The sequence below is a fragment of the Lissotriton vulgaris genome, chromosome 5, assembly GCF_964263255.1.
Source record: "Lissotriton vulgaris chromosome 5, aLisVul1.2, whole genome shotgun sequence".
Classification (NCBI taxonomy): domain Eukaryota; kingdom Metazoa; phylum Chordata; class Amphibia; order Caudata; family Salamandridae; genus Lissotriton; species Lissotriton vulgaris.
This window is the reverse complement of record NC_141693.1, coordinates 346,175,260-346,187,926: the sequence shown is the minus strand read 5'-3', so window position 1 is coordinate 346,187,926 and position 12,667 is coordinate 346,175,260. Positions and strand designations below refer to the sequence as shown.

Genomic DNA, 12,667 nt, shown 5'->3' with positions numbered 1-12,667 from the left:
GGGTAATCAAGGGGGAGGGAGAAGGTGTTTGGGCGAGGTTTATCTTCGGGGTTAGTAATCTAGTAAGTTTTTCCTCCCTAGTCAGCGGAAAATGTGGGGGGGGTCAAGTGAGAGCCTACGCTCAGTTAATTGAATTTCATGATTAAGAAGGGATTCTGCTCTCACCAGAAAAGCGTCCAAAGTGCCCACAGTACTCTTTCGTTTCTCCATCAATTTTAATTCTTATGACAGGAATCACAGTTAATAAAGGGTAAGTAAGCCGACTTTGGAACAGTAAGAATAAGTGAATACTATTGTCAGAACAAAAACAGAAGAAAGACGAAATAGCTCTTAAACAATGGAACTTGCGCTAAGGGGGACTACGTCGGAAGGTCCGTACCACCAAAGTTCTTACCAGTCTCACAATAATACAGCTCGAGTCAAAGAGCCAAGGGACAGGGCCCTGCCCCTGTCTGGCCCGGACGGCCACAGACGGCCCGCCATTTGCCCGGGCTTAGCCCGGCGCCCGCCCATGCGCGTCCCGTGCGTCGAGAAGAACTAACTGATTAAATCTCCCCGATTACAGGGGGAGGGGCAGAGTCAGCTGGTAGCCCCCGCAGCGTCCTGGGGCTGGTAGTTCCTTTGGCGTCAGGCTCCCTTCACAACACGATGCGTCTCCCGCGAAGCTGAAGGCACGAGAAGCTTTTGAAACCCCCGATTACAGGGCGGAAGGGCAGAGTCAGCTGGTAGCCCCCGCAGCGTCCTGGGGCTGGTAGTTCCTTTGGCGTCAGGCTCCCTTCACAACACGATGCGTCTCCCGCGAAGCTGGAGGCACGAGAAGCTTTTGAAACCCCCGATTACAGGGCGGAAGGGCAGAGTCAGCTGGTAGCCCCCGCAGCGTCCTGGGGCTGGTAGTTCCTTTGGCGTCAGGCTCCCTTCACAACGCGATGCGTCTCCCGCGTAGCGGGAGGCACAAGAAGCTTTTGAAACCCCTGATTACAGGGGGGACGGGCAGTCAGCTGGTAGCCACAGCAGCGTCCTAGGGCTGGTAGTTCCTTTGGCGTCAGACCCCCATCACAACGCGATGAGTCTCCCGCAAAGCGGGAGGCGTGAAATGCTTTTGAAACCCCCGATTACAAGGGGAGGGGCAGAGTCAGCTGGTAGCCCCCACAGCGTCCTGGGGCTGGTAGTTCCTTTGGCGTCTGGCTCCCTTCACAACGAGATGCGGTCAAAAGGACAATGAAAAACGTGTTAGTGATTTGTGACAAACGATAGGGCACAATGAATCATAGATCAAAGAAAACTTTTGTGTAGATGATGTAATAGGTTTGCTGTATTCAACAGCAAACATGTTGCCCATGGCCAGTTCAAAACACTTTAAAATGTACATTTATAAATCACTTTCATACTAAGAACCCGGTTTTTGGGGATGATGTTATGTTGCGAATCACAATAGGCCAGAACATTGGCCGAACAAGAGCACAATTTTATCAATGCAGCAATCCCCACTTGATCTTCCAGCATGATTTTGTAGAGACCAGTCAGCCATGCCCACACACTTAAGTGCCCTCATTTCAATCCCATTTAGAACAAGACGAGCAGCAAGCAACCAAAAAAATAATAATTGCGCGCAGACAGGAACAGACATACAGCAAAGTGAAAGGATACAAGTAATGGGCCCCTGCTCGGTGGGAGGGAGCAAAACACCAAAAGGAGGGGCAAAAAAACACACATTAGCCATAGAAAAGAAAGATTGTAATTAGGATATGCGACGCAACGAATAAAAAGCGATGGGCGGGCTAAAAGTTGACAGAGTAGACTCAGCATATCTCGAAAAGACAGCGCATGCACTGCCTAGGCGAGACCTGAAAAGGCACCTATAGAAATGAAGAAGGTGTGTGAATTCAGAAGCAGAATAGGGGCAGTTTCCACTACCACCTGCTTGCCAGAATCCCATAACAGCACCCTTAATTCGTTTTAACAGGCCGAGGGACACAGATATTGGGAGTTAGTGTGTACTATGTGGTTTTGGCCTACGTCATGCTCAATTCACATCTCAAGAGTACACATCCAAAAATCCCTAGCTGAGATTCAAGTTAGAGTGCTTGTTATATCCATTATATATATATATATATATATATATATATATATATATATATATATATATTCCAAAAACACCCCTTCACTTCCAAGCTCCCGCAGTCCGAGGCGGGCCGGAGCTACCAAAACCTTGGTTAAGTCCACAACTGTTGCCAGCAATGCTCCGGTCTCTTTAGGCGGAACGGGGCCCCTTCAACACGCTACTGGCCAGCGTGTAAAGCATCCAAAAACACCCCTTCACTTCCAAGAAGTAAGAGGCCACACGGAGGAATCCTTTTGGGAGCCTTTAATGTGGACACTGGGCATTATGCATTTCGGCGACCCTTCGCCTCGTCAGATGCCTCCACACACGAGCCACCATTCCATCTCCACCTAAAGTGTCTCCTCCTGCTCCCTCATTGGTCGAAGAGCTCCGCCCCCTGTTGCTTTTATGCACACCTTCTGTAGTCTTGGAATACTGACTACATCACCCACAGTTCACCAGGGTTGGAAGGCAGTGCACGGGGGTAACTGGTTGATGTTAAGTTACTCGGGGAGAAAAGACGATTTATGTAACGGTGGCTGGCCCCGTGTGGGAATGGTGTCCTGTGACTCCCTCAGGCCCCCACTGTCGTTCCAGCCTCTCTTGCATGGGCTTGGTGGACCGCGAGTCGGGATACAATGATTCCCAGCTCCTCGCACCGTGTCGGGCTGCTCTTAGCAATCAGCCCTATTCCAAGCTCCCGCAGTCCGAGGCGGGCCGGAGCTACCAAAACCTTGGTTAAGTCCACAACTGTTGCCAGCATTGCTCAGGTCTCTTTAGGCGGAACGGGGCCCCTTCAATACACTACTGGCCAGCGTGTAAAACATCCAAAAACACCCCTTCACTTCCAAGAAGAGGCCACACAGAGGAATCCTTTTGGGAGCCTTTAATGTGGACACTGGGCATTATGCTTTTCGGCGACATATACATATACATACACACACACACACACACACACACACACACACACACACACTATATTATATACCATTACCAGATGTTCTTGTCCCTGAAGAAAGCCATATCCAATTCTTTCACCGGCTGAAACATGTAGACCAGCAGATAACTAAGACACAACTAATAGTCTTTTAAATTATCCAATCATTATTTTTAAACCTACCCTTAATCACAGGGAATAAAGTAATTATCGGTTAGAGACCCTGGGGTATTTTTAAAACACCACTTCATCACACTCACTCTCAAAAAATCCAGCTCCACTGCAATCAGGTGTCGCAGCATAGCTGAGTAGCATTCGGCTACTCAGCCGGGAACCCGATGATGAAGTATGTCACCAACTAGGTTGGTGTGTGAGGGTTCTTTTAACAAACCCTTGCGGTGCCAGGCATCACAGTGTCGGACAACCTGCTAGACTGGTCCGTCCAAGTTGTTTATTAATACTTACCAGGGGACAACGACATTAATAAAATGCACATAGAATTATACATAGTATTGAGGTGCTTTGGTCGTTCACTTTCCTTCCACCATCAAGAGCAACCCTTGTGCATTTTAAATTAAGTTTTCTTATAACACATTAATCAAAACCAAAAGGTACCTTGTCTTTCTGCCAAAAAGAATCATGTTTTCTATTGATGTGCATTACGCTAAAGCTTGTTTCTCTACCAGTTGCTCCGAGTATACTTGCATGTATTTTGAAAAGAATATTACAGGTGCTTCCTAGCATTCAAATTTTTTTTTCAATTTAATTTACGATATTTATTGGAAACACGATTCTATAAAAAATACCTCAATTTCCACAGCAAAACATTTTATGCCACCCCTGAGGAACTCTTCTACAGGACAATCAAAATACTGCTTCATACACTTCATTCAAGATTTATTACTGCAAAGTATTGCTATGCTCTAAAGGTAAAATGGTTTCCACCCATAACTGAACCCCAGTGCTTGAAACTGGTAAATTAAATGTTCTATGATGGTTTGGGAACAAGACCGCACACACAAACAAGATCAAGTGATCCAATCTACTTATTGTACAACACTTTAGTATTCAACAATACCAAAATGTAATAACACAAACATTTTATGGTGCTAAATCTACATATTTGAAACCATACTGGTGTATGGGGACTGGTATTTAGGCTGAGGAGAAGCTACGTTTGTCGAATTAGTCAGCATGACAGTGAGTTGCCTTTGGAGGATTAGATCAATAATATATGCACTAGAAGGTATTAGGGGAATATCCCCTTTTCCAACAGTCCACCATGTGCAATCTACATTAGAAAACAAGCACTGGCAAAGCCAATCAGTCTGGCGTTGGCTAGCTTAATGCCTTTTAGCTTTGCAAATTCTTGTTTAGCCATGGTTTTAGCAAAACTTTTTTGGGGGGTAAGCTGTTTTGACCCACGACGATTTAAAAAATGTTTTTGCTAAAGCAAACATATTTTTGGGTCTCGAGGAGGACACATACCACAGTAAACCCTGTCACTGAACGGAATCTGCAGATATGCTATTTGTGAAAAAGCTGAATAGTCACCCACTGTGAGGTGATCCAATGGCAGAAATGGACGGACCTGCTGCCCATGCTCGCATACCAAATGAAATGTTATGCTCTCAAAGTTTAGGACTTTAAATATTAACACCGTATTGCAAATGTAACTGCACAATACATAATCAAACCAATTAATGATATTACATTAAAAAGCTCTCTGATAAAGTGGGAATGGCACAGTGATATGTAATCTCGTCTGTACAATTATTTACATTTGAACAACTGTTTGAATTGGGATGAGGTCATAAGCACTGCATCTGGTATGCCTGTTACTGTTTGCCTGGCTATTGTGCAACTTTACTTGATTTTTTTTTTTTTATGTACACCAAGAGACAAACATACATACATACATACATACATATATATATACACACATATATATATATATATATATATATATATATATATATATATATATATATGAAAATGAATCCACACATTTGAATTTTCTGGACTGACTCCACACATTTGAATTTTCTGGACTGACTCTGCACCGTGAAAGTATTTCCGCACTTGTATCCCTGCTGCTGCGACGGACTACCAATCCTCAGCCATCGACGAGTAAGAACACGGAAGACCCAGAGTGCAGGTGAGTTTTTTTATTTCCCAGTACACCACGCCAGCATAACGTTTTGGCCTACACAGAGGCCTTGGTCACATGACGCACTGAGAGAGTTGCGTAAATTTAAAGTACTCGTGCTGTAACAACTGTAACATTGATTGGTTGCAACTTAACTAGTGGGCATGTCAAACAATTAATGTTCAAACATCAAACTTGCAATTGCAAAACGGGGAAACCAAGTAATGTCACGGAGGTACATATCGATGCAGTACATGTTTAAATACATTTTCAATTATCCGATAATTTTCAAAAATTGATAGGTAAGGACATTTCTGGGTATTCCTGAATATATATCAAAATTTCATATATTTACACCATGTGCAATACTACAACCGCAATATTGTCAGTTGAGCGGCTTGCTATGATAAATGCTTGAATGCAATATGTCAAATAGCCCCAAATGCACAACCAGAGAGTCCTCAGACTATTTTTTAAAAAATATATACAAACATTTCATATATATACACAACTATATACAATCAAAAACTTGTGTACTACTATCCATGATCACTAAATTCTATTTTCTAGTAGTAGGTGACCGGATAAAAAAAGGCCCAATCAAGAATGTACCTCAACAACTTCCCCACATGCCCAAATCATATTGCTGTTCACACCTATGCAAATGCCGTTGTTACAAGTGCAATTATAAACAAGTGAAATTTAAAAACAATTCTTGCTGAAGTTCGAATATTAAAGAACAGTTAGCACATATGCTGAGGATCTATAGCAATTGATTATATTGTAGTTGATTACATAACCTGGTATTACTATTCTTGTATAGTTATATTTAATCAACAAACAAACACCAGTAGCAAAGCCAGCAAAGGACATGTGCGTTAACCAGTAACATAGTACAGATGGAGAGGTGGTAGTGTAAAGCCCTAGGAAATGGACAACCCTATAGGCATTTATAAAAATCCTCCGTGGAGTTTAAACCATTAGGACTCTTGCTGTCCATCTCCAAGATGTATCTGGTCTCAAGAGCCCTTAAGATCCCATCTCGGTTGCCTCCTCTCCTGAGTGGACCTACAGAGTCAATGGCATAATATTTAAGGAGCCCACTGTTGTTATTATGAAACTCCTTAAAATGCCTCGCGACAGGGTATGTGGCATCATTCGTGTTGATGGCTCTAATGTGCTGGAGCACCCTTTTGTGGACCTGCAATTTGGTACTACCAATATATTGCAGGCCACATGGGCACTCCAGCACATAAACCACATACTCCGACTTGCAGGTTAGCTGCTTAGTGATTCTACGAGGCACTGTAGAGAATGCTGTCAAGAACTCGGTCTTATTGAGCCCTTGAGAGCATGCCTTGCAGCTGGAACATTTCCTGAACCCACGACTGGCAGCCAGCCAGTTCTTGGGTGGAATCACCTCAGGACTGGATTTAACTAATGCATCCTGTAATGAAAAAGCCTTCCTGTAGGTAATCGCGGGTCTGTTGGGCAAATGTTCTCCAATGACTGGATCCAATTTAATCAGATTCCAGTGTTGGTTAATGATTTTTCTCAGCGCCCCGTGCTGGCTAATGTAGGTCCAGATAAGCCTAACTGGTTGTTCACTGCTGGCTGCTGTGGTTTTCTGAGCTTTCTTGTAGGTCAGTGCCTCATTGCGGGATAGGGCATTGGCTTTTCTAATAGCTGTATCAATCAGATTTTCACGGTAGCCCCTGGCTAGAAATCTTTCTTTGCTAGCTGCCTGTGCTGCTCTGCAATGAGCATCAGTACTGCAGACCCGCCGAATTCTAAGCATTTCCCCGTAGGGAATGCTTCGAATCAAATGTGGGGGGTGGTGACTTTCAGCATGCAATATAGTATTGCCTGCAGTAGGCTTCCTGTAGAGCTTGGTTTCTAGCCTGCCCTGACTGACCTCCAGAGTAACATCAAGAAAGTGTGCTTCCTCCTGACTGATGTGTGATGTGAAGGACAAATTGAACGAATTATTTATTTATTTATTTATTTATTTAGCTGTTTTATAGCGCGCTCAGATACTACCAGAGTGTCCTGGCGCGTGAATAGAAAAACAAGCAGGTGACCAAAAGAAAGAAGGATGAAGTTCATGTTTGTTTTTTATTTCCAGAATTTTAAATAAGCTAATAAGCAGTTCTGAAAAGATATGTTTTAAGTGCCTTTTTAAATGATACAAAATTTTCGATCAATCTCAGGGAGTGGGGGAGAGTATTCCAAGTCTTCGCCGCGGTGACAGCAAGCGACTGGCCTCCCAAACGTACTCGCTGAAATCGGGGCACTCTTAAAAAGTTGCAGTCAGCTGAGCGTAACGCCCGAGTAGGGACATAACAGTTGAATCTTTTCCTCAGATAGGAAGGGCCAAGATCATGAACTGCTTTAAAAGCTATGGTAAGAATTTTGAAAGTTATCCTCTGTGCTACTGGCAGCCAGTGTAGTTCCTTCATGTGAATCCGAACACTTTCTCTACACGGCACATTGCACAGCAGGCGAGCAGTCGCATTCTGGATAATCTGAAGTCTTGCAATTAAGAAAGCCGGAGCACCACACAGCAGAGAGTTGGCATAATCGAGCCGAGATAGAATAAGGGCCCTCGCAACTGACTCTCTAGCTGAAGATGGTAAATACGGGAAGATCTTTCTCATGGCTTTTAAGGATCCGAAGCACACCCCAGCAAGTCTCTTTATGTGTGCTTCAAATCGCAGATCTTCTCCAAACCAGACTCCCAAGTTTTTAGCAGGAATATTAACGGAGTTTGGTTGGGGAAAATCAGAAGGCCACAGAGTTTCTCTGAAATTAGATGGAAACTGACCATACAGCAAGATTTCAGTATTATCTTCATTGCACTTCAGCTGTGCTGCTGCCAACCAGTTAAACACAGCAGAAAGACATGAACGAACGACCTCAGTATTCGTATTCGCATCCGGCCACGTAAACAAAAGTTGCGTGTCATCTGCATACGCTATTATTTTTGCTCCCATTTGTTCAGCTAACACAATGAGAGGGGTGAGATATACATTAAAAAGGAGGGGGCTCAATATAGAGCCCTGGGGAACTCGTGTAGTGAGGGGTTTGGTCGAGGATGAGAAGGGTGGGATCCAGACCTGCTGAGACCTGTCTGATAAGAAAGATTTCACCCAATCCAATGCTGAGCCCAGTATGCCGATGTTCGCCAGACGCGCCAGGAGTAATGAGTGCGGAACAGTGTCGAACGCGGCAGAGAGGTCTAATAAAATCAGAACCGCTCTGCCGCCACTGTCTAAGCACTCCCTGATCGCCTCTGTAACCTCTACAAGCGCTGTCTCCGTGCTGTAGGCTGCACGGAAGCCAGACTGGGCTGGATGTAACGCCCCTGAGGATTCCACAAAGGCATTGAGCTGGGAAAATGCAAGTTTCTCACCAATTTTTGCCATAGCTGGCAGAAGAGAAATGGGTCTATAATTACTCGGCACCGCTGGGTCCGCTCCTGTTTTTTTTAGCAGTGGCAAGAGCTTAGCCTGTTTCCATTCTTTGGGGACTGTTGCAGTACTAAATGAAAGTCCTATTATTTGAGAGACCTCAGGAGCCACTATTTCAGCGGCTTCGGCCAGCACCCGGGCCGGGCAGATATCCCCAGGAGCACCAGATTTTAGTGATTTGATTGCTACCAAGGTATCTGCAGTCGAAGGGGGGATAAATCTCTCCATAATAATGCTGGGAGGAATCGTGGTTTCACCGTTGGCTATCTTCTCATTTCCTCCTCCAATTATTCTCAAACTATGTTGGATATTAGCAATTTTTGTTAGGAAGAAGGAGGAGAGATTTTCACACCATTCGGTAGAAGGGCTCATAGATATCTGCTCAGCGCAGGGAGAGAGGAAGCTCTTAACTATCGAAAAAATTTAGCGACTGTTGTTATTAGCTCTCTCAATTCTTCTTGAGAAATACTCTGTTTTTGCATGTTTAATGCTAACGTAGTATTCTCGCTGAGCTGAGCGATACAATGCTTTAGCCTGAGGGCAGTAAGCAATCCTCCATGCTCGCTCCAGTTTCTTGCAGGCTAATTTGAGAGTGCGGAGATGAGGGGAGTACCAAGGTTGTGAGGGGGTCATCCTATTTCTGCCTGAATCCGCCCTCTTTGAAGAGGAGGACACCGCCGCTTTCATCCAACTATCATAAGTCTGCAACGCAGAATCCAAATCTGCCCCTAAGATGGGCCTGTTCAAATCAAGATAGGACATAAGATTACCCACGTTGATTTTTGGGGGGCCCATTGTTTTTGCAGACCTGGGAAGAGCTCTCAAAGCAGCCCATGAGAATCTAATAAGCTGATGGTCAGTCCAGGTAACAATTTGGGGGGCCTCAACCATCAGTGGAAAGTTAGAGCATACCACGTCTAAGATGTGGCCCCCTGAATGGGTAGGGGAGGACACCCATTGAGTAAGGGAGGCCAGATCGAAGGCGTCATATAGCAACTTACTTTCTCGTCGATCCTGAACGTCGGCATGAATATTAAAATCACCGAGCATTAAGAAGCGAGAGAACCTCAGGGCGCGGGGGACAAGAGTCTCTAGAAGAGCTTTAAGAAAGGGACCGGAGGGAACAGGGGGCCGGTAGATAAGGGAGCCACCCAGTGTGAAATGAGGGGATAAACATAGGGAAAAATTCATAATCTCTCCTTCTGCTAAATCATCTGAGTCCTTCACCTTAAGAGCCCAGCAATCTCTGAAAATAATCGCTAACCCACCGCCCCTACCAACCATCCTGTCCTTCCGTCGAATTTTGAACCCTCTAGGGATTGCCAGTTCAATATCAGGGGCACAAGAGTCATTCAGCCACGTTTCTGTGATGAATAACAGATCTAAAGTACCATCTTCTAGTAGGGAGTAAATATCAGAGGCATGTTTGCTCATAGAGCGGGAGTTAATTAGGGCAGCTGAAATAGAGCCCTGCTCAGAGACGGATTCAGAACGGATCATATCATTTGTACAGCAAGCAAAATCGCAGGCGGAGCACGGGGTAAGACTTACTGGGTCAATAGTAGTGCAGTTAGAACTTTTTTCCAATATAGGGCGGAGCGCCATCAAAGTCGCACGGGTATGTTCAAAACCTCAATGAAACTGACAGTCTCTTCGTATGTTCCGCGCCAAATCATTAAAATATCATCGATGTATCTGTACCATCGAATGATATGGCGAGTACAGATGTCTAGATGAGTACCATTGAGGACCTGTCTCTCCCAGTACCCCATATGGAGACAGGCGTAACTGGGAGAAAAACAGGCCCCCATGGCCACCCCTCTGACTTGTTGATAATATCGGTTCAGGAACATGAAGTAATTGTGGTGCAAACAAAAACTGATCATGGAAAGCAGCATCTTATTGTGTTCTGCCAGTTCTATTGGTCGTCTGCCCAGAAAGAACTCAGTAGCCCTTAACCCATCTGCATGCACTATACTTGTGTATAACGATGACACATCCAGGGTAATTAGCCTGTACTCATTGTTCCATTGTAGTTCATTCAGTTTCCTAATCAGGTCACTAGAGTCCTGAATGTATGACTCAAGTGCCAATACATGCTCTTGGAGGAACAAGTCAATGTAAGTAGTGGCTTTCTCCAATAGACCCCCGCACGCCGAAATGATGGGTCTACCAGGCGGCTTGATTGCATTCTTATGTACCTTTGGGATCAGGTACAACACAGGGGTTATGGGATGATCATTTTTTAGACATTTCAACTCATCCATACTAATGAGTCCACTGGATCGCCATCCCATCAGGAGAGAATGAAAGTCTGTTTGAGCTTTCCTGAGTGCACTTATGTCACAGTGTCTGTAGCAGTTCGGGTCATTTAACTGGAGGTAAGCTTCCTCCAGATATAGTGCTCTGGGCCAAAGCACGATATGATTATATTATATTATATATATATATATATATATATATTGTTTTCAATATAAACAACGATGCCTGATTCTGGAAACGTACTGCAAAAAAAGATGCATGCTCAGAAAAGAGGAAGGATACATGCGAATAAAACTGCAGGAAATGGAATGTATTTGAAGCATACATGCATTAATGCATAGGAACGTGAAGATCGGGTTTGGACATGAAGAACCACAATGAATGAAACAATGTGTTTCTGATACGATGTTGTGGAATGTTCTAAATTATTACCAAAAACCTGTGTTTAATCCGATTTTAGACGCAAGTGGGTCAGAGGCATATACGGGTACGGTATGACATTTGTTTACATCTAGTGGTACTTCCCCTGACGAGGTATAAAGTATATACGAATACAATGTTTTCATTCGGCGTTTGAAAAGAATCGAAGGAAAATTTAACAGATTACTCACTCGTACTACTGGTTTTAAACAAACGTACACGTCTGTATTAATAAAAAAAAAAATGGAAAACCATAAAGAAAAATATAAACATTATATAGTTCTTAAATAAAATCACTGAATTATTTGGGCTTGAAAGTTCAGCAACGTGATGGTAAACTGAAATATTATAAAGCGCAAGACATACGCAATTAGCAAGTTTCCATTTCCAAGACACTCAGGCAATGTACAAAATATAAATTTACAAGCGTCTGCAGTGCCACCCAGGGATGGAGTAGACAAATGCAGGCGACTGCCCACATAAAGCATGTTCCAAATTTGGAGGGAAAATAGCAACAATAGAGAAAAATTGATGTGGCGCGTGAAGTGTTAGAATAAAAATGTTGAAAGACGAACCCTGTACATCAACACTGTTTAAATGATAGCAGAATTTAAAAGGACACGCACCTGCAGAGCCCACGCACACAGGGCTCCAGCCGCACCCTGTATGCTGTTTCTATATGCTCCTGGGAAACCTCCTCGGGCCGCACAGTTTCCGCCCAGCGCCAGGCGGCCTTCTCCAGCTGCAAGCGAGGGGCCATGGAGTCTGCACCGGAGGCTGTCAGTACGCGAGGCCGGGGATCGGGCCTCGGGCCTCGGTTCTGTGGCCACGTCGCAATATATCCAGGCGAAGCCGATTAACCTTACAAGCCAGACTCTTCAGGTATATGACAATGGGATAGGTGACCTATGCTCTAAGGGAATTGTAAATATCTATTTTGATAGGTGCTAGACAATATTTCCCAAATGGATCAGAAAATCCAAATACAAGCGCCACTCCCCTCGGAGAGAAGCCCAAAACAAGTATGTATCCTACCAAAAGAAGCCCAAAACACGTAAACCACTGAATATCAAGAAACATTTCAAGGAAAAGGATGCGAAATGAAAATACAAATGTAATGGCATGAACTTTTATAATAGCATTTTTTTTTGCATGATTCAGACACAAGTATATTTTTTGCAGATATCAATGAGCGCGCAATATGCAGGTTAAAGGCAACAATCAATTCAACTTGATATGTAGGAGCAATTACAGCTCGGCGAGTGGACTGCTGATTATGAAATTATCATATTTACAACATCTTTTGGGGTATTAGGATTTCGTTTTCG

The 12,667-nt window shown here is 44.0% G+C and overlaps 1 protein-coding gene across 3 annotated transcripts in view; it reads right to left on the bottom strand.

Annotated features, from left to right (window-relative positions):
• The window catches only part of USP48 (ubiquitin specific peptidase 48), a 776,411-nt gene extending 764,057 nt beyond the window's left edge, over positions 1-12,354 (bottom strand). Inside the window, exon 1 of one of the 3 annotated variants that reach the window (XM_086921588.1) lies at positions 11,966-12,354. In XM_086921588.1, coding sequence (XP_086777714.1) covers positions 11,966-12,099 — 134 coding nt within the window. In that variant the 5' untranslated portion in view covers positions 12,100-12,354. The remainder of the gene's footprint in view (positions 1-11,965) is intronic. The other 2 variants (XM_086921587.1, XM_086921589.1) reach the window with 2 other exon arrangements.
• Between the last annotated feature and the right edge of the window lie 313 nt (positions 12,355-12,667).